Source organism: Xenia sp. Carnegie-2017, unplaced genomic scaffold (genome assembly GCF_021976095.1).
Source record: "Xenia sp. Carnegie-2017 unplaced genomic scaffold, XeniaSp_v1 HiC_scaffold_1, whole genome shotgun sequence".
Taxonomy (NCBI): domain Eukaryota; kingdom Metazoa; phylum Cnidaria; class Anthozoa; order Malacalcyonacea; family Xeniidae; genus Xenia; species Xenia sp. Carnegie-2017.
Genome location: NW_025813402.1, coordinates 7673308 through 7701226, shown reverse-complemented (window position 1 = coordinate 7701226; position 27919 = coordinate 7673308). Strand labels below are relative to the sequence as shown.

The 27919-nt window shown below is 35.9% G+C and overlaps 4 protein-coding genes across 7 annotated transcripts; 1 reads left to right on the top strand and 3 right to left on the bottom strand.

Annotated features, from left to right (window-relative positions):
* The first annotated feature begins 122 nt into the window (after positions 1 to 122).
* On the top strand, positions 123 to 25420 carry LOC124442797 (basic helix-loop-helix transcription factor scleraxis-like). 3 transcript variants are annotated; one of them, XM_046993297.1, is made up of 5 exons: positions 123 to 321; positions 830 to 931; positions 1080 to 1160; positions 2588 to 2792; positions 25034 to 25420. In XM_046993297.1, the coding sequence occupies exons 1-4, from the start codon at positions 253 to 255 to the stop codon at positions 2777 to 2779; spliced, it is 444 nt and encodes a 147-aa protein (XP_046849253.1). In that variant the 5' UTR covers positions 123 to 252; the 3' UTR covers positions 2780 to 2792; positions 25034 to 25420. The 3 variants fall into 3 exon arrangements, with proteins under 3 accessions (XP_046849253.1, XP_046849262.1, XP_046849271.1); XM_046993306.1 differs by lacking the exon at positions 25034 to 25420 and adding an exon at positions 4528 to 4896; XM_046993315.1 differs by lacking the exons at positions 123 to 321; positions 830 to 931; positions 1080 to 1160; positions 2588 to 2792 and adding an exon at positions 21853 to 22754.
* On the bottom strand, positions 9048 to 10277 carry LOC124442815 (twist-related protein 1-like). The gene has a single exon (XM_046993326.1). The coding sequence runs from the start codon at positions 10129 to 10131 to the stop codon at positions 9715 to 9717; it is 417 nt and encodes a 138-aa protein (XP_046849282.1). The 5' UTR covers positions 10132 to 10277; the 3' UTR covers positions 9048 to 9714.
* On the bottom strand, positions 13526 to 20062 carry LOC124442743. 2 transcript variants are annotated; one of them, XM_046993241.1, is made up of 8 exons: positions 19529 to 20062; positions 19051 to 19320; positions 18002 to 18190; positions 17150 to 17323; positions 16821 to 16871; positions 16037 to 16148; positions 15283 to 15496; positions 13526 to 14290 (listed from the first exon to the last, which is right to left on the bottom strand). In XM_046993241.1, exons 1-7 carry the CDS (start codon positions 19998 to 20000, stop codon positions 15283 to 15285), a joined length of 1482 nt encoding a protein of 493 aa, XP_046849197.1. In that variant the 5' UTR covers positions 20001 to 20062; the 3' UTR covers positions 13526 to 14290. The 2 variants fall into 2 exon arrangements, with proteins under 2 accessions (XP_046849197.1, XP_046849189.1); XM_046993233.1 differs by having other exon boundaries at positions 13526 to 15496; positions 19529 to 20061.
* Positions 25421 to 25634: 214 nt separating the features above from the next.
* On the bottom strand, positions 25635 to 27894 carry LOC124442828 (probable glycosyltransferase STELLO2). Its single transcript, XM_046993332.1, has 3 exons — positions 27686 to 27894; positions 26895 to 27195; positions 25635 to 26374 (listed from the first exon to the last, which is right to left on the bottom strand). Exons 1-3 carry the CDS (start codon positions 27801 to 27803, stop codon positions 25726 to 25728), a joined length of 1068 nt encoding a protein of 355 aa, XP_046849288.1. The 5' UTR covers positions 27804 to 27894; the 3' UTR covers positions 25635 to 25725.
* Positions 27895 to 27919: the final 25 nt, after the last annotated feature.

Here is a 27919-nt window from a genome sequence, read left to right as displayed (position 1 = left end):
TGCTTTAATTTTATTTAATGCTTGAATATCAGCAATAACATGCCATTTGGAAAAGGCTGCGATATTGTTTTAGACAAATTCTTGAAGCCGTTTTCTGTTTTTTAGAGACAATTAACGCAGAGAAGCTACAGTGCTTCAACAAGAAAAGGTATCTCAAGTAATTCTTGCAGAATTTATCTTTAAATAATAAACATACATAAGAACAACTCGCAACACCGGAGCTTTTCAATGTCGCATGACTGCGTGTGACCGATGGAAAGGGATTTGGAAAGTTGGTCAAATATGGCGGAGAATTCGAAGCCATTGATATACACAAAACAGGTTTGAACATTTACTTTCGTTTATATTCGCACATTTCTCGTGTTTTCAATTATAGTATGGTACATTAGGTAGTTTTTGAACCTTAACTGAAGTATAAATTGGATTTATATGCATGTGGCGTGATGTAGAGAATGAAGAATTGGAGATGTGTAAGTGTGCTGTCTAATGAACTTGTTGAAATAGAAACAAAGTTTATTTTCAGTTAAACACAGGCGAATTCAGAACTTATTTCAAGAAATCCAGGGAAGTTTTAGAAACATGAAATTAATTACTGTATTGAAGGGGTGAAGGGTGAAGCCTAATGTTTTGCAAAGTCAGCATTTTTTAAAGATATTCTAATGCTGCCAGCGCACGTCAATGTGTATCCTTAGGTTATTTATATGTTCTGGCATTATTTGTTTCCACCAGATGGGTTGTGAAACTACTGTTGTTCATGATGATGTTAATTGTGACATATTTTATCAAAAAAAGCTTGTTTGAATTTATAAAACATCTAATTGTTTTCTAGTTAACATTGGAGATTAATCATGTTTCTACATCACTCATATGCTCAAATTTTGGTGATAAATATTTCATTCTGGTCACACAATATGGTAAAATAGGAACACTAGTAAGTTGTTGTTTATTGTGAAATGACTGGCATTTGGTTTGAAAATTTGTCCAATTTTTATTGGCTATTGGCAAAGTAAGATGTACTGCCATTGGCCAATATGCATGTACTTGACCATTTTCAATTTGTACAATTACAACTTGCACAGGTGCAGATTGGAGAAAAATGTTTAATAAACAGTGGGAATGTTGAGAACATTGACATGAAAGTTTTGTTGGGGAAAGATGAGGTTTGTGTTATATAACTGTACAACAATAATATTCTATCAAGTGAATGTGCAAGGACTATTTTGTGCTTGAATTCTATTCAAAATGGTTTGGTTGATTTTGTTTTGATGTGTTTCCCCAAAGCGACTTGGCTCTGTATTTCCTGGAGTATGTTTGTTTAATGAATAGAACAAGTCTCCATTTGTCAGGACTATCCATTACCATTTCATAATTAAGAAATAAAATATGTTTAATGTGTTCGCACAGGCTTATGCAAACTGAGGAAACCTTTAGGAAAACTCAAAGCACATTCAGTGCATGCCCAAGACAAAAGGTTGAGGGTTTGTACCTGATCGAGAGTTGTCACAAACAACTCTGAGTGTCTCAACATAGTTTGTTCTTATGGAGGGAAACATGTGCTCAATTTTTTGTGAGTGAACAACAGGTGTTACTCACAAAAGCTTTTAAGATTAGTTGTTGAAGATATAAACCTGTATTCTATAGCTCACTCACACTGAGTGGGAATTCATAATTATTCAAAGATGGAATTTTCACTTCACTGATTGCTTGATTTAAAATATTTTAGCAAAAATCGTCCCAATAATGAAAAAAATGATTTTGTCATTGACTAGTGAGTGCAGGATTTTTATTTCACCCTCAGTAAGTGCGAGTGCAAGAAGCTTTTAGAGTGTTGGAGAACGAAAATCATAAAAATATCGTACTTCGATGGGATATCGATCATGATGGAACTCACTACCATCAGCCATAAGAAATGGCAAAACCTTTGCCAATTTCGAATGAAGAATTGCTCATTATGCACCTTTTGTCAACTCAAATTTTTGTAATTATCTCACTCTATTAACTTGTCATCCTTGTACTTAGTCAAAATCGTTCGTTTGTTCTTATTCCAATGTAGCTACGTTACGCATTTTCCCATATAAGGTCTTAAACGTCCACGGTTGATAAATAAATCAATAAAATGGAATGTGGAAGATCAATTTGATTTTTTTGTGACGGAATGCGTTTGTCGCATGCGTTTGCAAAGAAATGCAGTTTTTACAAATATTTTGATATCTTGCTTTCATTAGCCTATAAATGCCCTTTAGGAGACCCGAATTATGAAATTATTTCGTGCAAGCTAAATATCCCATTCCCTTAAGCAATGGCGTAGCAAGTCTGCTGTAAGTTTGCTCGTTCTATGTAAAATTTATTGACATTAGTAATCGATTTTTTTTAAGCGGGTCATTGGCAAAATATGCATTTAGCACGACCTAGTATGCGACCTAAAATAGTCTGATCCTTTCCTGTCCTATATTTACTATGATTAACATCCGGTCCATTTCCCTTATATGGTAAAAATCGATGCTGAATTACAGTAATTTTTTTTGTCTTTTCAAGCCAATATCTTCGATGTTTACTATTTACTTAATTTTACATTATTTTTCCTTAGCCCCTGACGTACGTGTATGCCAAGCAGATTGCAAAATGTTTATTCGCCAGCGGAGTTCATTTCCCGATTCTTTTGGGAATTGCATTGAAAGACGACACACCAGAAACTTTAAAACAACTTGTACGAAAAATCAATGACGCTGATCTGTTTTCTTCACATGTGGATGGCTCAATGAACACGTGGGCTCAGTGATATAGATGTCGAGGTAGATTTAATTTACTTGCATAGCATTCCTTGTATCCTGCAATTCATTTCTTTAAATTCACATAAAATAGATTATTACGATCGAAAGTTGACTGATAATTTCCTTTTAAAACGAAACAAAACAAAACAAACCGCTACCCACAGTACAGGATTCCGGACCACGGTCAAACGTCAAAAAATTCTGTCTGCTGCTACGGCCAATGAAATGGCGGGAAAGGCTCGGACTCCGCTCGCTGTTAAATTTTAAACAAATAAATGGATATAATGTACCAATATAAGATAAGTAAACATGCGTGTACTTGCATGAAGCCAAATTTTACACCCTTACGCGCGTGTCTGGGAGTAAAGTCCCACATTTTAGTCCGCTTTCGTTGGGCTGTGCGTGGAAAGATTGGGACTATTTGAATTAACTTGAAATTTTTGCGTGAGGTTGAATTGAATCTTAGTTACATTCAGTTCACTGGTTATGTGAATGCAATTGCTGACCCAAAGCTTATCATATTCCAAAACTGTACAAATTCCTTCATAATTGATACTCGGATATGTTGTCGTTATGTCGGTCTATCGTCGAGTATTAGGTTTCAATATTTATGGAGTGATAACAATAAATTTATTTATAATTAATACACGACGTCACATTATGATGGCATACTTACGTAAGTGGATGGTGCTGACGCGTTAAGCCAGGCTGAGCAGAGCCCTCCATAAGAGCCCGCTTACTAATAGAGGGCTCTGAGGCTGAGTGCCTTGAAGTTCAGGCTCATCTTTCAACCTGCTCCTTAAGAACCTGACCACCACACGTCCGCACCCGATCACACCAATTAATTGGTGGAAAAGACAACAAAAACAAAAAAAATTAATGCTGTTTACTCTGTAAGCGTACTTCGCTAATGATATGCACCTCACTGTATCCTATTATCTAATACTGCATGCTAACCGCAGAGGGTCTCGTCCCCAGACTTCTGCGCTGTTCCTTGGCTATTAACCTTGGTTATTGCATAACCTCATAATGAAAGCAATAAAACCATTAAAACGCTTACGGTGATTGGTCTATAGCTGCGTTTGCATTAGGGCTGTGCAAACAGATTTGAGCTCAACCAATCAAATCATTCAATCAATAAATCAAAGATTGAATTGAATTCCACTTGTATTCAGTTCATTTTTTATGTTAATACTACCGCTGACCCAAAGCTTGTATTTTTCCCAAAATAAAACAATTATACAAATTCCTTCACATTTGATATCCGTATGTGTTGTCTGCTGTTTAGTAATTGGCAGTGCTCCACGAAAATGGACATTGAGAATAAGGTTTCAATATTTTTGGATTGATAATAAACTTATATGAAGCACTTTCCACGTTCGATGATTTATTCAATAAATATGAATACTTAATGTCAAGTACATTTTGGTTGTTTGATAGCCGAGCTCTCAAATAATCATCCGATAGAGCTTTATCCGTGACGTAAAACACTCAATTGTGAGAAATCGGACGACTAAATGAGAATCAGCTTTTAACAAACATCATCCACTTATTGGGTTACGTTTTTGATTATGTAACCCTGAGTGTGGTGGATGACTGACGATAAACATCCATTTTTTCTATAAAATATCGTTGCATCGGTGTATCATTGATGACTTTGGTCATTTGCTTCACTTTGAAATGAATACTTGATTCCTTCGTTTGCTTTTCTTTCCCATTGATTCTTATTTTAAATTTTCGATCTTTGTCGTTTTAGCATTCTCAAATCTGTATATCGAAAGGTGCAAGGTTAATTAAGCTGCCAATTCACACGCGCCCAACACGATCACGAATAGCAAAAATATGTTGTGTCAATGATGATAATTGGTGATAAAATGGAGGCATGAAATTGTCGTTTCAAAGATCAGCAACTGATAAAAATATATTTTTGAACATTGGCGATCGTCTGTCGTTGCTAAGCCATTTGACTACCTGTGCTTTGATACAAGTGGATTATAACACTGCACTAAAGCGGAGTATTGACAAATTTTGTGCATAGCTATGTTATTAATATCAGGATGAGGGAAATAAAAATACTTATTTGCCAACTTTCTCCAGAATGGAAAGCTTATGTTTTGTTCGAATATTTTATTTTGATTATTTTGTTTCTTTAAATAAGCTTGGGCTTGACAAGCGATGCCAGTTTTATGGTCAGAAGTTACATTAGAACCTCATATACAATTTTGATGATGCAAAATTTAAAGTTGTTGTAACTAAAATATGTGGAAAAAAGTTTGATTCTAGAGTTAAGTTCTTTGTGCGCTCACAATTTACTGTTTTTGCTGTTTGGGCCAGATTGACGTGCTTATACCACACGTAGTAGGTGATTGCTGCCCAATGGCAGGCGCAAAACAGTCGTATATCAAATGTTGTAGCATATTGACGTGCATATATCACATGTTGCTGCTGGCTGTAAGTAACCCAATGGCAAGCGCAAAACAGTCGCATATCAAATGTTGTAGCATATTGACGTGCATATATCACATGTTGCTGCTGGCTGTAACCCAATGGCATGCGCAAAACAGTCGTATATCAAATGTTGTAGTATAATGACGGGCTTAAAATCAATTGCGCCACTTGTTGGACATATTTTTACGCGTGACTGTCAGCTGATTATATGCGCCAATAACAATTTGCAAAAATCCTTATTGAGAACGTTCATTACATTCATTTAAAGCTGCATATTTAGGAGCACGAGCGGTAGACTAATTTCTCGCGCTGAAGTTGATAAACTAGACTGAAGAAAAATGTAGTTTCAGTGTACAGTGGAGAAATATATGATTTGTAAGGAACGTTATACATAAAATCTTTACATCTCCAATAACGAACCATGTGCCATTAAAGTAAAGCTATTTCAAATAAGGGTGAGGTGGGTGCTTCCCCCTCCTTTCCTTCCTCTCTTTCAGTTTCAGCGTATTCCCTATATCTCCTTCAGTTTCAGCGTATTATGCACGAATAGACGTACACATCAGTTTCAGCGTATTTTCATAACTATGCACGCACGCACCCTCCTTGCCTCCGTCTCCTTCAGTTTCAGCGTGTCTCCATAGCTATGCACGAATAGACGCACCCTCCCCCTCCTTGCCTTCGTTTCTTTCATTTTCAGCGTATCTCCATAGCTATGCTCGAAAGGAATTGTTGAGAGTTTATCTACAGCTTCATTGGGATGCAAGAAATTTGTTTTGACATATTTCACTTTATTATATTCTATTCTTGAGCAGATTATCACCGTAAACATTCCATCTTTAAGTGGTAAATTGACACTAACGTTACGTCATACCTGTCTGTGTACAAAGACCGTGTTCAATTTCTGTTTCTCTTCATAATTTATTGAAAACACACGAAATTATCACAAAATCAGGCGACGGTAATGAATTGCTATAAATTTCATTCACATTACATGTTTGTGGATGTAGATCGTCCAGATTAGTAAAGTCCTGAGAAGGACTGTTGTTGTTGGTGTTGACTACCGCTAAGTTTGTCGAAACGTCAGTCAACACCAACAACAACAGTCCTTCTCAGGACTCTACTAACCTGGACGATCTACATTTACAAACATGGAACGACATTCCCTAATCCAAACCATTTACTTCATTTTCATTGACGGATTAAATTGAACGGGATCTTACATCTGTTCTTTGTTTTAACATTTACTTGTGCGTTGTTATTTATCGTTTGTAAATGTATAGAAACATAAGATCCGCCGACAACATTTCATTAAAACTGTATGCACTCGCTGAAAAATTATTGATGATTATCTGTGTCTGCGAGGTATGATATAAATGTGAATCGTGTAGGTATTAGATGGAGACGAGGGTTTCCTGAAATTTAGGGAATGTTAGTAATGTGAATAACTTCATCATGGCGATGATTGGATTTATTTTTGAACCGCTTTTCATTGTGATAGCTATATGTGCTATCTTTCTCTGCATTTTCTAGTTCCAGCACAGACGTTCCGTTCGTTTGTTATTATAGCTCTGTTTTACTGGTACAAATGCTTATTCAATCTACGCTGATGATCGAATTTATTCGTTGCCAAAATAAACAATGCTATATAGTAGATGTGCTTGAAAATTTGTTCAGATTTGATTATATGATGGAGCAAGCTTTGTCGAAGTTATTTCTCCACACTGTTTGCAAATATGCCTTTTATACAACCGAAAATACCGGCTAATCTTAACTTATGTTAAATAATCTTAATTAAACTGTCTTTTGCTGTTTCACTTGTGTTTGAGAAGTCGTCCAACTTGTTTTGAAATCTGATTGTGTTAAATTTCTTTTCGTTTATACGATAGTGCGCTCATTATATTATGTTTTATTTTCACTTCTCAATGATTTATGGTTTTGCATTTAGCCGACGAATGTAATTAGATGTCAAAGTAAAAAGGTGGAAAGGTGGTTATGTGAAACGGAAATGAAAATTATTCATAGACTCGTAATTTTCATGACTTATTGCGTGCTCAATTGAAGAGGAAAATTTTGTTCCTGCAGTGTGAATAGCTATTTTTGAAGTCGGACTTTAATCCTTCATTTTTAAAAAAATATCATGTCTGGTGTGATTTGTCGTGCATTATACATTACCACCATCACTATTTACAAAACTGTATATTATTATGTCATTTCATGTTCAACATGTGAGCGAAGTATATAATCTTGAGTACAAAATTTGTGGAACATGCTGTAGGTGTTCGAAAGTTATCTTCGTAATTTTCAACATACGTAGTCCAGCTCGTGTCAACATACGATGCGCATTAGTCATAATATATACGCGCAAGAAAGATTAATATGTACAAAAGCAATAATTGTGATTCCCTCCATATGTTTGCTATGTATAGTGTTATTTAGAAATTCATTTCGTTGAGAGTTTCAGCCTACCTGATTTGTCCCGGTCTCACATACTTTAACTCAATGCAGAAGAAACATACACCAAAACTTGTGCAGTTGAGACAATTGAATGACAGGGAGTTCTATTTCGGGATGAAATCGCAGCCCCGTTGAGCTATGATGGCCGACTTTACAACCGTTGCAGAAATTTAGCCCATGGTAAAATCACTTCATGTACTTATAGCGTTAGACCTAGCAATCAACGATTGTAAGGTAACATTTAAAGCATGCCATACGATCATTAGGTAATATTTATAATTGAAGTGGAACGCTTCGCGTTACCTATAAGAACAGTATAAAGTTTCGTTATCGCGCTCAACAAAAAAAAGATTTTTTCTTTATACACGCGCATATGAACATACAAAAAGTCAAAGAAATTCGCTTTACAGCTGTATCACAATTGATACATGTTAAAACAAAGTACCATGCATATTTTGCGCTAAATGAAAGGAGAGCTGAAAGCAATTCTTGCATTCGTTAGACTGCTCGTTATTTGTTAATCTATAATTTTCATGCTAAACTGAAAAAAGCACAGGAAATGGAAAACAATGACCGATGTTCGAAAAGATTTATTGTTCGTACGAGTTCACAAAAAATATATATTTCATTTGCTCGTATGAATCTTAGTCGCTCATTCTTGTGTTCATGAATGCATATTTGAGTATTTTCCCTTATTCACATGTGGATTCAAAATTGGATAATTTTTACCAATAAACAATTTGTCGTTAATGTCTGTATAACATGAATTGAAATTGAACTATAACAATTAATGAACTCAATGAATAGTTATATAGAGCACAAAAAAAGTAAACGCCATATACAAATTGTTGGTATTCTTCAAGTATAAAAGGAGGCGTTATATTGTCGATGTTTCTCAAAGATGTTTTCTTTTCTTTTATTGATAATGTCATCACATGAGATTGGAAATAAAAAAAAACTTACTTCAGAGGTCCCATGTCGTATTGCACATCAGCCCAGTATAAATCGTCGGGCAAATATCGCATGGGGCAGCATTCGATTTAAATCGATAATTTTGATAACCTCGTAAAGAAGTGCTCATCATATTCTCACTCTACTGCAAATTTTAACATTCTATTTCATATGAACTAAAACACGTATTATAGGAATTGTGTACAGTAGGTTGGTGGAGAATTGCCAGCCGATAACTGTACGGTGTGCATTCAGTTAATCTGGCTTTACTCCCGGATTTTATAAGCTTAATATATTCTGTTTGTATCGACCCTACAGCAGACCGTTTTTAAATAATGGACTATCGTTCAGTACTGAATGAACAAGCACAAATATATGACTGGGTTGATTTCTGTCAAATTTCGTATCGACTATCGAAGGCTGTTGTTGTAAAATATCATTTATTCGTGAAATGGAAAAATCTACAAACACACATCTGTTTACAAATTACTTTCACTGTCTTTGCTCGTGAATTAAAAAGTTTTTTTAAAATTTTCGAACAATATATAACAGATCTTACATTTTGCAGTTCAATAATTGGGTACGATATATTTCGTCACTTCTATACATGGATCAGCATGCATTTTTAGATTAACTTATCTCAATGATGAGCAAAGAGCGTGCTAAAATGATGCCTTCATTTAGATATGCGAGTATTAGCAAACGAAAAAAATCAATCATATACTTTCTTTTTACAAAGTAATTTTCGTATTGTACTATGGCTCTTACTTCTTGTACCTCCCTCAACACATACCCAAATACGAATGTCACGTTATTATATGCCTTTTGAAAAAAGATAAAGTCAATGAGCATTTGTACATTATGATGTTCCCCCTTCAGACACTAGCAATCCATGGTGTTCATAAGGATAACGGTAATCCACTACTATAGTTTTTCGTGCCCGTGGAAATTTTATAGAGGAAAGCTCAAACGTTCTGATTGCAATCATTTTTAAAAGCACACCGATTGCATGTATCCAATAAACGGGAATATGAATCTCAATCATTTCCTGAAGAAAACATGCACATCGAAAAGCTTTCGATTTCTTTGTTTATTCTCCCTGAAACCAAGCGCCCTCCATCCTCCAGACGCTGAAAGCGTAGCTTAATCGCTCGTGTGCCAGAAAGCAACTGCTAGCGGCAGAGTTCGGATGCTTTTCATCATTGCCAAGAACTTGGCAAAGGAAATCTATGTAGCGCGTTGCCAAGCGCAAAGTTTGAATTTTGGACAACTTATCTGATGGAAGTGTTGGAATAATTCGCCGCAATTTCGCAAAGGATTCGTTTAAGGCCTGCGTTCTCATTCGTTCCCGTACATTAGCAATGCAACGTTGCTCGCTCTTAACGCCACCACCACATTCGTTTGTACCAAGACGTTTCTTGCTTCGACCACCAGCAGAAATACTTCGTCGTCCTTTCCTTTTTCCATGCGACGAAGATTCCTGTCTTTCACACTCCGGCAATCCCATGATAACGCGATAATCCTTCTCAAGTATTTGTTAGAGTGTTTATGACACGCACTTCGTATCATTTAACTCAAGTCCCAATCGAGGGAATCGTCAGATGAAATCAGTGATTCACGAGGCACTGCTGTGAAACCGTGAGTAAACAAAGGTTTAAGTTTACACGCAAAGACAGATGAAATCAAAGCGTACAGGGAAATGTTGCGGGAAGCCAATCAGCGCTCACGTCGTTCTCGCTGTTGTGTCAATGCTATCTTTGACATGTATTGCGGAGTTAATTGTGTGATACAATTATGAGGACACTGATACGCTGTCGCACGTCAACTTTGTGCTCACATCAAAGCAAAAACCGCCGCACCGCAATGTATGCGTGCTCGAAACGCATAAAATGCAAATGGCCACTTCTGCCTGCCCCTGGGGTCATTAGAAACGATCATTCCATATTTATAATCCGTTTTAAAGTAAGAAAAGGTTTGCATTGATGTGACGAAGATGTATTGGGTAACTCGGACTTACGTTTTCACAGCTGCAAAGGGAGTGTGCTATCTCGAATTATCAATTATCGCAGTGTAGAGAATAAACGAAACAGCGTGAATCTTGGAATGCGTGCGACATTTTTTCGTCTGTGCTCGTGGATTCCTCCCTGCGTGGTCAAAAATAAGCATTTACGGCTAATGAAGTGATCCGATGAGTGCTTCAAGTGTTCAATTATGAGAACTGATAGATGGCAGAGATGGACCGTTGATCACAATCATAACCTTTCAAACACTTTGTTAATCTTTTCAAACCCTAAACAAATGCTAAAACATCCTTACGGGTTGCTTTCTCTCTAATGCCACTTTGTCGATTTGAAAATAATTGACGCCTTTTCATGTTGACTTCCGCTGGCCATATGCGATAGCGTGCGTCCCCATCAGTCAAGCATGAAAAAATATCTAATGTTGATTTTACGCAAGCACTTGCGACTAATTATGGTCCGACAAAAATATATCGATATTCTTTTCTATATGAGGAAAAGAAATTTGTGTTGTGTACATATTTCAGTTTTTGATGTACGCACAATGTACAAGATGAATAAGATGATCATGAAGCTCAATTGAGTTAGTTATAGTAATATATTGTTTGTGAAAAACTTTTTATGATCCCGCAATTTGGAAGTGGCAATTGTGCGAAGCCTGTTTTTGCGAGTAAAAGTTTGTTGTGTAATAATTTGTCAACTCTGTTTCCGCGTGTTTTTCCGTATCTAAGCGAAAACAGGAAATATTACCTTACACTTTCCACTAGAAAGCAAGAATCCTACATACTTGAATTTCACGATTTCTGTGTACTGCGTTTTAAATTAATGAATAAGTGACGAGTCTGAAATTTTGCATCACACCATTAATTACACGTTTGTAAAGGATGTGTAAAGCAAGCCATGTGTTAAAATTGAAAATTATGCTTGTTGGCGGTAAATTGTTGCCAATTATGTGAGAATGTTGTTGGTGAAATAATGAATGTTGCTTGAAGACGTCTAAGGAATGTGTTTGTTGGGCATGAGGCATTACTAATATGTAGTAAATGGTTTCCAGTCAATGCAAAATTAAAGAAATGGAAGTTGGTTAGAGTAGCAGTGTGTTAATACAGGAAGCAATACTTGTTTGTGCTAAATGGTTACTATTTGTTGAATAAATATTTGTGAATGTTTTGTCAAAGCCAACAGTGGCGGTTTCACTTACACGAACCTGAAATTCAAAATACCTAAATAATTGGTATTTAAAACAATATTTTGTGACAAAAATTTAACCTGTGGAATTGTTTTCAAGGTCCAATTACAATCATTAAACTACTCTTGATGTGCACTTAAAAGCAAGAAGTGTGTTATATTTTAGGAATAGCAAGAAAAATCATTTTTGTAGCATATTGTCACTAGTTGATGAAGAGAATGTTATGGTAAATTGTTTAAAACTAGCTATGTCCCAGTTTTAAGACAGGAAACAACACTTGATGTTGTGGTTGTGGCTTCCCGTTGTTTAACCACATGTTTTTGAAGGTCTGTAAAGCTGTGGTTCGCCATGAAATCTTAAATAGCAAATGTTACTTTTCTAAAGTAGTGCTTGTTGCTCGATGGCATCGGGCTTAATTTTGTCGAATTCGAGTTGTCTTGAGAAAGCTTGTTCATTTTACTTTTATATGAAGCAATGCCTATTAAGTTCTTTTTGTGTGGCAGATTTCCAAACACACACACTGAAATATTTTTTAATGTAATTTGATCAGTTAGTCATGTAGGTATATAATTGTAGAAAAATACATGTATGTTTTTTTTTATTTTCTATTGCGGCGTTTTGTCTACCTACTATACGTAATAGCCAATTAAACTTAGAATAAGCTTTGTGAATTTGTTGAAATTGTACAGGTTAACTTTGTTTTTGTACTTTGCAGTTCCAGTTAGAAAATGTCAAAATTTAAATTCAAAGCAACGTGTAAATGGTTACGTAACGGCCATAAAGTAGTATGTTTTATTGTTGTATATATACACGTTGTATATATATGTATATACATATATATATATTGTTGTATATATATGTATATATATATATATTGCTGTTGTGTGATCTTACCAGAAAACTGTTAATATGTAGAATGGCCGTTGGTATATCGGCTAAATTATTTGGGAGTCTGGTATTAGTGAAAATTAGCGCACTGCAGAGAAGACTGCGCATGTGCCATTCTACATGTGCAAAGCCATTGCCACACATGGCTTTCTCTTTAATCTCTTTACATTTTCACTGTTAATACATTGCTTTCTCTTTTGCATTTTCAATGTCAACACATTGCGTTATCTATAGGTTTTCAATGGCAGCACGTTGCTTTTTCTCTACATGTTCAATTGCAACACATTGATTTCTCCATATATTTTCAATTTTGACACATTGCTTCCTATGAGCATTTTCAAAATTACATCATTTCTATCTTTCTATACACATTTTCAACATTAACACATTGCCTTCTCCATACATTTTGTAAATTAACACATTTGTTTGTTTCTACACACATTTTTAACATTGACACATTGATTTCTCCACACATTTTCAATATTTATTCGACATTTACATTGCCTTCTTTCGGTATACACTTTCAATATTAACACATTGCTTTCTCCATTCATCCTTCACAAACATGCAATAATGTGCACAGCAGGCTTGAAATTTAAGTATGTAGGATTTTTGCTTTCTAGTGGGAAGTGTAAATTATTATTTCTTGTTTTTTTTTGCAAACATATTTTGACTCAATTTAGTCCAAATGGCATCATTAAGTAAACAAATATGTTACATAAGAGACAATTCTTTGTGAATAAACATTATGTAACAGACAGTGTTAGAATAACGTTACACAATAGAAAAATGTTGAATCGGGTCACTTTAGGCTATAGCTCTAGATCGTGAATTTATTTAATTTATTACATTGCTATGAATTACATGAAATTTTAACGGTCCTTTTACAATAATTTTTATGTTGCAATTTTAATGTGACAGCTTATGAGCAATTTTTATCAATTTTAGTATGGGACAAATAGCTATATTTTCTGGCTTTTATGTGATAAATGAATACTCTTATACGTTCAAATGATTTTAAGTGCAGATACCCTGTCAAGGAACATGCCTCATTTCGGTTAAATTAGCATGTTAATCAGCCAGTCAAGAGTTCCTTTCACGGATCATACAATGAAGTGCTTCTGTGTGAATTCGTTTTGTGAACGCTGCTGTTCACAATTACTTGTGACTCACTTTTGTAAAAACAATGTGAACAAACAATTGTCATGTGACGGTCAAGTATTGTTGTCACATTAAAGTTGCCAAATATAAATCAATCAAATAGGTGACATATGGGTGACAAACATAGACAGTATGAATGAGATGGAACAGTATATTTATCGTTCGAGGGACATCCAAGAGCTCTACGAAATAGCTACTATGAGCGAGTTAACATAGCGAAGAGAAACATCAAGATGTCCCAGAGACGGCTAAAATTATATCGCCCTTTTGAGCCATGGACGTAGCTGGAATAGTTATTGGTGAAGTGTGTCCTGGCATTGAACAAAAAACGTATGAAACACCAAAACCCAGTGGTGTAAGAAGCAAATGAAAGTTGGCGAGGCTCAATATTTTTGGGCGAAATTTTTCATCTGAAAAAGAAATTTTTCTTGTAAAAAAAGGGCACTTTTTTATATTAAATTTGAAAGTAGGGGGCACGTGCCTCTTATACCCCCCCGTTCTTACGCCACTGTGTAACCACCCAAACATTGTAATGACGTCAATGCATTTATTAGAGATAGCGAAACTATATTGTTGGAGTTTATTCCTTGCAGTTGTAGTCCCCCTATATGAGTAATATATTATACTGGGTGTATAAAAAAACTGAATAGATAGGAAAACGTCGCTCAAGTTATCAGCGCACAAGATTTGCAAAAACCTTTGATGGAATAGGTTGTTCGACTTCCAATGGATCATGTGACAGTAAAACTTTTGTAAATATTTACCATTTTTAGAGTGGGAATTGTATTACCGAGAAAGAACTTTTGAAATAACTTTTGCACGAAAATGGCGAAGCTAAAAAGAAATTGGAGCACATGGGGTTAAAATATGGCACATGTTGTTGAAGCTTACAAACTTCCGGGAAATTTGGCGAAACCGTACACGAACGCTAGGGATCCAACTTGCGGATTATTTTCCGTTTTTGCTTGAATAAATTTAAGCTCAAATTTATGTATAATTGATAAGGATTATAAAAAGATGGCATTTAAACACGACAAGTTCGAAATAATTCGCCATTTGAATGCTAAGCGTTCGCGTACCCAACTGCCAAATTTCCAAAAACTTTGTTCGCGAGAACAACATGTGCCATATTTTATCTCTATGTGATCCAATTGCTTTTTAGCTGCACTATTTTCGTGCGCAAGCTATTTCAAAGGTGCTGTTTGGTAACACAATTCTCACTCTAAAAATGGTTATTTGGCGAAACTTTTAATGCCAGATGAGCCTTTGACCTTTGTAAGTCTAACTACCTATTTCCATCAAAGGTTCTTGCAGATCTTACGCACTTTCGACTTTAGCGACGATTTCCTTGTAGTTCAGGTTTTTTTATATACAACCTGTTTGTGCATGGGTACAAAATCACCTATGGAGCAGGTGGAATCGGTGGCACGCATATGGAATCCTTTTTCTTGTACTTAGCCAAAGATGACTTTACATAAGCTGATTCCTTTGAATCGTCGTCAGGCACGGCAACGTTCAGTGTAAATGTACTGTCCACGGAAGCAGAAGCGAAGTAAATGTGATCGTTTGCAAAATCGAAATATCGAAGGCAACCGTAAATGTCTTCATCGTTGAGTCTACAAACGTTCGATAAAAAACAGTTATTTCTGTTCATATTTTTGCGTAGAGAGAAGAAATTATGCAGTGCTAATGTGTAATACGTTTTTGATTGATAATTATAAGAACTGGGAACATTATCTTTACAATTTGCAGATAATCTATGTATCTGAGAAAAGGTTGAGTTCAGATTTAAGATTTGTAAAGATTGAGCATACTCGTATGTAACCATTTTATGTATATTGCATGTCATTTTTATGAATGGCCCAAGCCAGATCATAAAACTTCACCTTTCATCGGCCTATAGCCAATTCACCTAACCTCATTCAACATACTGTTAGATTTAGTTTATAGATGTTTATTATTCAGAGGTGAAGGAGGCAAGTGAAAGTTGGGGGGCACAAGCTTTTCGGGGCAGTTTTCATTTAAAAAGGACACTTTTTTGTAAAAAAAGGAACTTTTCTTGTAAAAAAAGGGTACTTTTTTCACATTAACTTTGAAAGTTGGGGGGGGCACGTGACACAACGCCACTATTATTATTGGTACAGATATTTACTCACATGATGTCGTAACTGGTATTAAAGCCATAAGGTTGTTTGAAACTCTCGATGGCAAACATTTCGACATTGTGAAATGGAAAATGATTGTGCGTAATGTAACGTCCTTTTATCACTGAAAATGAGAATAAATTCATGATTAATGTGTTATTCCTGTCTATGGATTTTGTTTATATAGGTACTCATGTTATCATATAAACGGAAAGACACAAGTGTTTTTATTTCATTCAAAAAGGATGGTTTACCAATGGCTAATGGCCAAAATTGGGAACCCTTGCCTAGTATTCGGTAAATTATTGGTCAACGCTCCTTTTATCGACCATCTTGTATTTGGAAAAACTGTGCATGATTAAATAATTTACTAAAACACAAAACACACATAATTTACTAAAACACACTGTTCAAAATTAATTGTTTTTTAGAACAGTTTACTTTTTGCAATATTATCTTTCACAATTGGTAGTCGTGAAAGTAATTTATTGTAGCTAATTTGGCAGCTACATTGCTTTATAATTGTTTGTATATAGTTCGTGCAATCGTCAAGCAATGTAAGAGTCCATCTGAGTCTATCATGTTAAAATGAACCAGTTGAGTTTGTAATGAATAAGCAAAAAAGAAAACTTTTTTGTTTCACCACAATGCTTGCCCAGTAGACAATTTCAGAAAATAAATATAAAATAAAGCATAATAAATGCAACTAGGCATCTTGCAAGCCAGAGATATGCTTTATGAAAAAATAAGACACGGCAAGACGAATTGAATAATTACCTTCAACAAGTTTACTCACCTAGATCGCTACTGCAGTAGTAATGCAAAACGTCGAATTTCTTAGTTCTCCCTGAAAAAAGTTACAATTATGGTGTGAGCGCTGTTTCATAAAGTTTTGTTCCACGAGATTCGTGTTATAGTAACTTTAGCTGTATGGTGATGAATCTTCAACGGATTTTTAGAAATATATGATCAGGGATGTATTGGAATGGAGCTCGATGTGTGTTCACCTCCTCCGTTAAAATTCTGTGTTTTAACAAATTTAGGGAGAGTAATGTACAATCAGAGAGCTTACTTTCTTAAAATTATGGCGCTGAATACACTTATGATTCCATTGGCAGTACTTACTCTCCCTTGTCGATTCAACTGTAAAATTCATTCCCTGAAACGATACTCCGTCATGCCATTTTACTGTGGACATTAATCGCAGTTGAACACACGTGCTTTTACATTTTGAAACAAATACACCAGGGGAAACATTCCCACAATATTTTCTCCACGCAGATCTTGAGTGGTCACACTCTAAAATACATGTATAATGAAAATGGTAGACCTGACTAGAACATTGTCTTGGGCAAATAGATTTTTTCTCTACAAAACGTTGGAAAACTTTGAACGGAATTGCACGACAAGAATATAAAGATTGTCGCGATCGACTTATTTTTTTTTATTTATTGTGCGGTTGCTTATCCACCCACCAACTCCTACCGCCCTAACATGCGCCTCTGCGTGCATTACGATATAATCATTAAGCTGTTGCCTTCGGGAAGTGCATTGATGCAGCTACGATTTGTGATTGCCACATCAGGTTAATTGTCCTCCATAGTATTTCATGCAACATGAGCATGCTATAATGAATGTGTAGAGTTGTGTAATTAATTTCTCATATCAAAGCATATAAGGAGTGAAAAACGGACAAATCTTATGATGAGGGTGGGGTATTCAAAAACATGCTTAGGGATGATGGTTCCTCGACAATCTGAAAGGTGGTGGTTACACCAAAACATGCTGAGGGGTGGTTTCTCTCCAAAACACGCTGAGAGGTGGTGGTTCCCAGGAAATGCTAAGAAATATTGGTCTCCAAAAAAATGATGAGGGTTGTTGGTCCTCCCATCTTAATACAATCTCTGTTGTCGATAGTTTACTTCTTTCAAATTTTGATGCGTTTATTGAGAGTTTTCTCACAAATAAGGTTTTTACCGTTATCAATTCGTAGGGAATCCAAATAATGCAGACGAAACACATTAAAATGAAATTTCAGTCGATAGGAATAGCCAGGACACAGCCTCCAAACACACGTTTTGTCCGAAGGATATTGATGAGGAAAATTGGGAGAAAGAATATGAATTTTTTTGTTGACCATTACAGCACCTCCGCAACGCTTCATTCCTGTAAGAGAAAAGGTAGAACGCTTTATTGATAAATTCATCGATTTGCATGATGTAATTTGCCGTCCACGACTTGTGTCGAAAAAAGAAAAATAATATCTACATTAGTGCCCCTTTCGGCAAAAATTTTTGAGCGTTATCAAATTTAGGAAGGACTTCCAACGTATCATTGAAAGCTTTTCGTATCGTTTCATTTTTATGGCTTTTTGAAATTGGCGAAATTGGTTCCTTTTAATAGACCTTGTCCGTCGTTTGAGAAGTCTGCAACGACTTACTTTGTGATGTCAGGCAAGGGATTCCTCAATACAAGATATATATACATACCAGCAACATTGAATGACGACAGAATTTGGTTTCACCCAAACTTCATGGCATGACGGACGAGGTCCAGTGAAAAGGAAATTTGAACCGCCATAACAACAAGAAGAATATTTGACGAGATTGAAAATTTTTTTCACTAATAAGTTTTTATATCGCAAATAAAAGTTTTTGCTGATAGGGATACTTTAAGGTAAATGCAAAAAAGATTTGTTATGTGGAATGCGTTCACAAGAATAATCACCTGTTAATTGAACAGCTACTAATTGGGCCTTAAATTTTTAACCGTAGTTAATCAAGAAAACGCGGTTCTTTAAAAACATGCCATATTTTTCAAAAAGGTTTGTGCTTCAAGCAGATATATTATATTCTTTGTTGTGAAATATTTTTCATGAAAAGGAATGAAAATGACGGTAATTGGTAACGGAATTCTGTAATTACTGATATGATTGATTTTAACATGAAATGGCTGAAATGATTCAAGAAAAAGGAATGCTGTGCTGGTTCTAGCGTCACTCTGACAAATAGCTATAAATCACTTACTGATGTCAACATTTGTCTCGTACTTTGCACTTCCAGCGGCATTTCGAACTTCGCATGTGTATCTCCCTCGAGCGCTTGCTGTTACATGGTCAATGTGCAGGCTGCCATCGTTTGCTGTGTATGAAGAGTGTGGCATGTTACCACCATCACCCTTGTATGACCATGTAAAGACAAGGGGGTTGGTACCGGATGCTTGGCATGACAACACCAAATGTTCGCTTTCATTGACCGTAACCTCTTTGTTTTGAATACCCGTGACATTTGGGGGCACTGAAAATAGTTGAGTATTTAATCAACCCTGTACATCCAAGGGCAGGCAAAGAACAAAAAAAGATGTGTGATTCTGAAATTTTGATCAAAACCTAACATTTACATTTGAAAGTTAGTGCGCGTGATATTAAGCTAACATCAGAGATGGGATGAGTTATTCCTATAAAACTTATTGCGCTTTCTACAATTACACAAATATATCATTTACCACACTTAGAAACGTTGTCTACTTTGCAATATCCTTTCTTCGCTAATAAAATCACAAAGGCAGTTGCTCGTCGTACGGCCGAGAAAGGAGTTTCATATTTTGCTTTGAGGTTGCTGTCAAGATAAAAAACGTACGAATAGTTCGATGTTACTTGCGATAGACACATTGATTCCTCTCCAAACTTTTCAGTACAAAATATTTGCGGGATGATGGTAGATTTTTCTTGCTTTATGATTTCAGTAACATTCAAACATGCCGAATACTGTGAGAAGATCTGTCCATTGACATTACCGTCAACAGATGTGTTGAGGACAGTTGCGACCACTACAACAGGAGCAAGTATTGTTAGCTCCGTAATGTTGCGAAATGGTTGATTTACATTCGGAGAGCACGTCGAAACACTCTTTAAGTATAACGATGTAAAAGCCAGAAGCAAAAAGGTTATAACGTTTGATTTACTTCGTGTCGCCATGTATTTTCAAATTTGAAATACTAAATTCAATAAATTGTAATATGATATTTGAATTTATTCGCAAATACATCACCTGAGTCGTGAGATTGGAGATTGAAAATTGAAGTGTGACGTATTTTTTTGACATCGTGTTCTAGTTTCGGTGTCTTGCCAGTCTTGGTTTCTGTTTTTTTAACTTACAATCTAGAGTCGGCTCGTTTATTTGCAAAGGAAAGCTTTCACATCTAGTTTCTTTGATTGCGCAGTTAAAGAAACTTGCATGTTGTTTCATGACGATTTTAAAATTCTCAGCGTTTGCCCAGTCCGAAGATGTACCATACTGCCTATCTGTCTGGTAAATCTTTGGACTATCCGCCACCTTTTTCTTTGTCGGCGCAGACAGCAAATGTCTTCCAATGCCAAAACATTTTCTGTAAGGATGGAAATGAATAAAAATTATGGAGTAGGCTACGGAACATTGAATAAAATTTATAAGAAAAACATGCTTCATTGTGACATATGATCATTGTCATGAAGAGCGTAGTCGAATTATATTTTGATCATGGGTTCATGAAATTGTTCATGGTTAACCTGATTTGGGCGACGGATCAAAAATGTAACAGCACGTCTCCATTTCATACGATTTCTTCGTTTACAGAATCAGAAAGCATTTGAAGCTGTAACTCATCTGGCCACTGTTGCAATTACCATCTAATAAAGCAGTTAAACTAGTCATCTTTGACGGACTTCGTGTAAATTTGAACTCGAAGGAGGGAGTCGACATGATAGAGTTATTCTTTTTCACAGCCGCAATCCAGTGATAACCAAAGTACTCCGTAATAGATGGGGTCAGATTTTGATTTCCTTTCGTAGAATTTCTTTTGTAGGACTGTCCAAAAAGTTGCGTTTTGAAACTTTTCGAAAATACTGCGTAACACGTTAGGCTGTTTTCTTCTCAGAGTGGATGTGGCTTAAAAAAACAGACATTCGTGGCGGCCATTGTCCATTCTGATGTCATCGTTTAGTTCAGTTTAATTAATGAATCGCCGAAAATGATAAATCTTTTTGTAATTATAATGTGGAATATTTTCGCCGGAACAAGCTTGATTAACTCGGATATCTAAATCTAAAGTTGAATAAACTTTCGTAATTATGTTGATTCCTTGCTTAAAACGCGACATCCATCCACAGCTGTTTTGAAGTCATAATTTTTATAACGTACGTGAGATATAGCTTCAAATACAGCAATAGTTTTCATGTCGTGTATCGTTGATTAGTGTGTTTAGGTTATAAATTTTCAAATGATTCCTAAACTGCGTTCACGGTTAACCTCTTTTGGCAGAAATTCCTTGAGAAAATATCATCACAATGACATCACAATGCATGATAACATTATAGAGAGCGTATGTATATATAGCCTCGTTAAAACAATTTTCCCGATTGCTGCAGAAGTTGTCGCTAAAAAACTACTATTTCCCATATCTAATTGTGCAATGTGATGTCATAAGGAAGGTGTTTGCCGAATGAGAAAAGTTAAATGCCTCTAGAAAGAGATAAGCCAATATAAGTCAAGTGAAGAATTTATTACAAACCTTTTAAATATTTTGCTATTCGATCAGAAAACTTTGGTGAAATTTTTCGTCACAAACACTTTAAGACGTTAAAAAACATGTTCTCATGCCATATAAAATAATAAACTTTCGATCTCCTTAATTCTTTATTTCATCGAAATCCAACATAATTACCGACATAACGTCGCAAATTTTTTGCTAGACTCCCTAATGATTTCCATATGTATCGTGAATTATAGCATACAATATATGTGCGTGCGAGTTATTACGAGTCACAACGAATTTCCGAATAAGACGTTTGTATCAGGTTGCGGGCAAGTGAACAACGTCTCGAAAGAAAAACAATAGTTAATGGTAAAAAGTCAGGATTTGACAGAGAATGATGTGGTATTTCACACCCTGAGGAAACAACCAGTTATAATTCACGAACTATTTTCACAAGACGTGGACACCACGCGAAGAATTTAATAATAGTTCAAGTTGCGTTGACTTGTTGAACGATACAGCTGTAAACGATCACATTTAAGGCAACGGGCAAGCCGTCCGAACATGACAGCCCTTTGGATTCTACTGATAATTCGCCTGTTTTAACTTGACATTTGATTGGCCCTTACAAGACGGCGCAGTAAACAGGGAGTCGGAAAACTAGGTTCAGGCAACACTGAAAGTGATTATAGAGCTTTGGCGTTCGGGCGTATGCAATCACAGTGGGCTAGGAGTTCATTGTTTTCATTCACTCTGGGGAATTGACAAATTGTTGTGTTGAATATTGGGATAATATATCATCGCACAGATGGAAATTCAAGTTAGAAACAGCCGTAAGACATTACACGAAGGCTCTCCACTTATAGAAGTAAACGATATAAACGATTATGATGAGCAACGTCTTACTAAAAGAAAGAAAAGGCGTTCGCGGCTTACTGGATTGAGCAAACAGCGGCAGGCAGCGAATGCAAGGGAACGAAGCAGAACTCACAGTGTCAACGCAGCTTTTAGCACGCTTAGAGTCTTAATACCTACGGAACCATCTGACAGAAAACTGTCCAAGATCGAAACTTTGCGCTTGGCTACTAGTTACATATCTCATTTGGGAACTTTACTTGTCAACGGTTCACAATGCGTGAATAATCCCGATGCTGACAAAGTCACTATTTCACCATCCACAGGAAAAATTTGTACATTTTGCTTGAGTTTGCTCAAATCGGTAAGCTGATTTTCTTTCATGTAATGCTGCCTTGTTTTGTACATGCTTGTATGTATTATATTTAACTGAACTAAACGAAAGTTAAGAAGGCTAAAAGGGAAGCTAACCAAGTGCTCTTGACGATGTTCGATAGATTTCAGTTAACCGGCTTTTCTTTGCGATTGTTGCAAAGTATTTTAGTATTTTTTTTGTTGAAAACGATATGCTGCAAACGCCCTTTAAATAAACGACCATACACTGCAGTTCATAGGGCTAATTAGATATATAGGTACATCCAATAAGATTATTTCATCTGTCGATTGATCTGTCGATTTCATGCAGACATTTCAATGGTAAATCAAACAATGAATAGAATTGTTAATCAACTTAAATGGGGGCATGCCTTATTTGTGGTGTTTTGAACATCGAATGATTGGTGACTCGGCAACTAGAGCACACGAGTTCGGGAGGGGCAGGCTATTTGCTTATTCAATTATATAGCGTTATCTGTTGAAGGAAATCTCGCACAGTTGCGTTAGTGTTGATATATTTCTAGGATGCATGCTACACGCGATACGTTTGGAGTTGAAAATTTTAGTCGCACTGCATGTGCAATGCTCCAAAACTTCACAATATTGTCGTACGTTGAAATGTGGGATATTAAACACATAAACAAGGCTTAAGGTTTTATAAACAACACGTAACAGGTGTTTATGGAGCGATGAGATGATATCATAGCGCTCTGTAAGTGTAATCCCTTCGCGCGCTATCGCGATAATTGATCGATTTATTAATGCGCTTATGGTTGACCGTGTTTTTCTAGCGCATGATTTGCCGTTTAAATGTCGAGGGAACGTATGTTGTTGGCAAAAAAACTGCTTGAACAATTGATTTTTATTTTACTTCTTCTTGCCAATTGCGGGGAAGTAAAAGAACTGATGTATGCTGTTCGCCGACGGTCGTATTGTCATCTGGAAGACACCTGTATATTTAGCATGACCTTTTCTGGGAGGATCAATGTGATCTATTCTCACATTTTTCCACTTATAAATACAGAACATAAAACTTTTTATTGTGATTGTTAAAGCCAAAATCAAATAAACTTCATAATCGCATTAGGACAAACATTGTATGAAATTATATAACGGGGATCTCCGTAATCAGTGTGAATGCACAAAGCTCAGTTGATGTGTAGCTGTGTTCATAGTATGTTCATTACTGCAATTAATCGAATTCGTGAAAGCGCGAGGTAATGATCCCTTTGATAAAGCGAAATACGTGACCAGCCAATGTCTTGCATAAATGATACTCATCAAATGGTTCCCATGCAAATCGTGATTATATTATATGCGCACTCGTATCCACAATCATCAATATCTTAATGTCTATCAAGTTTGATTTAAGTCTCTTTGTTCCAAGAATAGACCGTTAGCGTGATTTGATGGGCGTTTAAACATGAGATTAGTTTTGTGTCAAATTCTTGCAAAAGTGCAGCTGTAAGACTTCTTTATTGATGATTTAGGAGAAATTTAGGATGTGATATTTACCGTTCACGTGACATGCCTAATTATCATGCTATATCAATCCCATACTTATCTCCATATATTCAGACTACGAGCATGATGGTTATCTTAATGATTTCAATTTCTTTCTTCTGATCCACGCAAACGCTGAAGATCGATTGCAGATCATAAGATATGGACACCACACACGAACTCGGAGTGTCGAAAGCTTAGCAAATTTTTCTTTCTGCACGTCAATCAACTTTCCGACGATAATGCAAAGGCTTTTCTCATGATCCAACACATGCACAATTATATGTATAAACTGTTTTGGCTTTAAATATGTGTTAACATATTGCATTTTATTTTGATCGTCAAACTAAAGAAAATACCCGATATTATTTTCATTGCTGAGTGAGATATATCTGCATGCCCTATGCCTTATTTCCATTTTAGAATAGCACCATTCGGTATATATAGAATCAAATGTCTTTACTTTTAAAATGCGAGCAAGTTCTAGTTAGAGGCAGTTTGGAAACATTTATATTTTTCGTAGCGACAACGTCGTGGCCTGTTGGCCAGAAATAGACTTAAAAATCGAACTTTCGCGTATCTCTTTTATTGTGTACCCTGCAAATACAGTGTCTTTTTCGACATAAGCGACAGTTACAAAGTGCTTTTACGGTCTACCTGTTTGAAAGAATAACCAGCTAAAGTTCCGCTGAAGTAGGAAGTTGAACAAACCCTTGGTCGCGGTTGTTATATGTCACATAAAAACATATCATCTTATTTTTTCAGGAAAGGTCACCATTTTAAATTGAATTGAATCACGTAAAAGGCGTTAGTTGAATGTGGCGAGACCTTAACGAGACGCTGCGATCGGTAAGCAAATGAATCAACGAGAACCACAATAAAAAGAAAATAATAGCGATATTTTAGATAAAATGTGACGTATCGCGCTTCTGGGTATATTCATGCATCTATCCGGTAACTAAACACATTGATGTTTCAGAAAAATTGCCTTCAATGAAATGTGTGTTTCATTTGTAAGTAGTTGTACAACATCATGTTAAAATAGACATAATTTATTATTAATTTGATAGAAAATTTCAACTATTGTAACTATATTATAAAATAGGAAAACGGCTTTACCAAAAGACATTACAAAGAAACAGCGATCTCTCATTTTTAAAACATTTCATTCCCCAGATGATGGAAAGATTTTACTTCCCGAGGCAACGACACAAATATTTCATGAAAATTTCCCCAGAAATCTCTTACAGTCTGCGCTAACAGTAGAAATGTTTTTAGAAAACGTCTCTTCCATGCGGGAAAATAGTTTACTTTAAAAGGTTTAGAACAAACTCTCAAGTTTTCTACAGGCGCTACTTGACCGCAATTTTCACATGTAAAATTTATTTGATTTGGTTTTTTTGACAGCAATGTACAAAGTAAATTACTTGACAAAGCTAACACATTACACTAACAGCCTAACACTTGGTAAAATTTTTAGAAAAAGGACCTATTTCATATTTTAGTTTTTCTCTGTTAACTCTCGCTTTGTCTCCTTGAAATTTAACAGGGTGTATGAAATTTATTCGATAGTTATAGTTTGGCCAAACTAATTTTCCATCAGTAAAGTCTATGGAACCATACATATCAGGCAGATACACGCCATAATGTTGTTCCCAAGAATCTCGTAGATCCAAAAAGCTCATGATGGTAGGCACTGCAACTTCCAGGAACACCTCATTTTTATGGAAGATAAAAGAGAACTTTTGAAATCGATCACTAAATCTTTTTGGAACATAAACTAAATCCGACCACATTCGAAAGCAAACCTTTTTGCCGCGACCATTCAAAAGATGTGTTTCGGCCAAAGCGGCGACGTCAATGTCGGCGGAATTGCGGTATTTGTGCATTATTTCTAGATAGGAATCTTCACAAGCTTCCGCAGACTTTGACTTGATATTCCACCACGGCCAGTTAGTTGCTATAGGTCGGCTACCCATGACATGCTCATTGTTGGGAATGATAGCTCCGCCCTGCCACAACTTGTCTTTATCAAGAGTGGCAAAGTTCCACCAATTCACTACCATATCATCATTTATGTAAAGGTATCCACGGAAACTGGGATACCTAAAAAAGAAGTTTGCAGAATTTAAATTATCTCGTGTTTTGTTTGAGCCATAATCTCATTCCCAGCAGACTACCAGCGGTAAGAACATTGCTAAACTGGTCAAAAATGAATCAAATATCTAAATGGCAACTTTCGCTCTCTTACAGTTGTGTGTCAACCAACAGTCGGGAGATTTCAGCTCATCAAATTTCCAGCCAGTCTCCAGCGTTATAGGTCATTTAAACATTGCAAGTAAATTTTAGGGGGTGAGGTATTTACAAACGAATGCACTTTATAGACTTTATAGCAAAAGTGCAGGAACAGCAAGTGAAGTTCAAAGTGGCATTAAACAATTGCCAACTTGGAGGAAATTGCTGATTTCATTTTTGTAACATTTGTGCAAGATGCTCAAAAACTACATTTTCGTCAAGCGTAGGAAAACAATACAGGGGAGAACTTGAGCAGAAACAGCCAAAAAGCATTCAAACATAATAAAAGCATGAATTTTATTGCTGAAGTTGTATATGAAACAGTGATTACCTGCGAATCGCCTCACCAGCACATTCATAACCTAAAAGCCCACCACCGACATCTATGACCATTACATAATGATTGTCGTAGGACTTGGGGCCACATATCAATATATTTGTAAAAACATCCTTATAAAATGACTTGAGGAGAGGAATTGACTCATAGAATGGGAAATGATAGACAATGATCAACAGAATGTCTTCAAAATAATTACTTAAACACCTTCCTGACTTTGTATCATCTGAATTGTGGTAGCTAGATTCATTGGGTGGCTTAAACATTGGTGCAGATGGATACACCAACGGGAAAGCTGTAATATAAAATTCAGACTACCTAAATATATTATCTATAAAAGTGGCAAGAGGGTTGGGCATTAAATAATTCCTCGCCCCATCTTTTACAAATATTGGTTTTCATTTGCGTAATTTGAAAACATTATTACCACACATATTATGTGTGTGTCTCCCTGCTCCCCAATGAAAGGATTTAATCAAAACATGTTTTTTAGTAATTTCTTTTTTTTAACACAACACCTGGCTGATTTTCTAGAGTCAAGTGTTCTTACCTACATCCCACTCGCTCCTTGTGGAATGTAGATAAAAAAGCCAGAGTGAGAAATTCTCAAAAAAAATTATACAACACAGCTAATACCAACACAAGTCGAATGTAAATTCTACCATATTCCACTTTACATTGGAACTCCAATTCATCAATTGTGCTTATCACCAATAGACAATTCACGATTTAACAATCACTTTAAAAATATCGAAATATGATGGACAAATTTCATAGAATCATACCTCCGTATACTCGTATAATGTAACCATAGAAAAAGATTGCTGTCAATACGCAAGTGAACAGGTAAAGTAACGATTTGCACGACAGAAACTTCCTTAAAATCTTCTTAGAGTAATACATGATTCGCAACTACACGAGTTTTTCATAGTAAAACAGGGGCGAGCACCACAAAACACGCAAATTTTCACCTTTCTGTCTTTTCACCAAAAGACAAAAACTGTTGTAGTCCCCAGTTT

What these genes read in the sequence shown, in the direction of transcription:
- LOC124442797 (XM_046993297.1), top strand. Translation starts at nt 253, where the DNA reads ATGGAAAGGGATTTGGAAAGTTGGTCAAATATGGCGGAGAATTCGAAG. An exon ending in CATTGATATACACAAAACAG is followed by an intron (nt 322 to 829) that starts GTTTGAACATTT and finishes ATTGTTTTCTAG; the next exon opens with TTAACATTGGAGATTAATCA. An exon ending in ATGGTAAAATAGGAACACTA is followed by an intron (nt 932 to 1,079) that starts GTAAGTTGTTGT and finishes CAACTTGCACAG; the next exon opens with GTGCAGATTGGAGAAAAATG.
- LOC124442815 (XM_046993326.1), bottom strand. Translation starts at nt 10,131, where the DNA reads ATGGGATTGCCGGAGTGTGAAAGACAGGAATCTTCGTCGCATGGAAAA.
- LOC124442743 (XM_046993241.1), bottom strand. Translation starts at nt 20,000, where the DNA reads ATGGCGACACGAAGTAAATCAAACGTTATAACCTTTTTGCTTCTGGCT. An exon ending in CGAGACAAATGTTGACATCA is followed by an intron (nt 18,191 to 19,050) that starts GTAAGTGATTTA and finishes TTTCTCTTACAG; the next exon opens with GAATGAAGCGTTGCGGAGGT. An exon ending in AGTTGAATCGACAAGGGAGA is followed by an intron (nt 16,872 to 17,149) that starts GTAAGTACTGCC and finishes AACTTTTTTCAG; the next exon opens with GGAGAACTAAGAAATTCGAC.
- LOC124442828 (XM_046993332.1), bottom strand. Translation starts at nt 27,803, where the DNA reads ATGTATTACTCTAAGAAGATTTTAAGGAAGTTTCTGTCGTGCAAATCG. An exon ending in CATTATACGAGTATACGGAG is followed by an intron (nt 27,196 to 27,685) that starts GTATGATTCTAT and finishes TTTATATTACAG; the next exon opens with CTTTCCCGTTGGTGTATCCA. An exon ending in GCTGGTGAGGCGATTCGCAG is followed by an intron (nt 26,375 to 26,894) that starts GTAATCACTGTT and finishes CTTCTTTTTTAG; the next exon opens with GTATCCCAGTTTCCGTGGAT.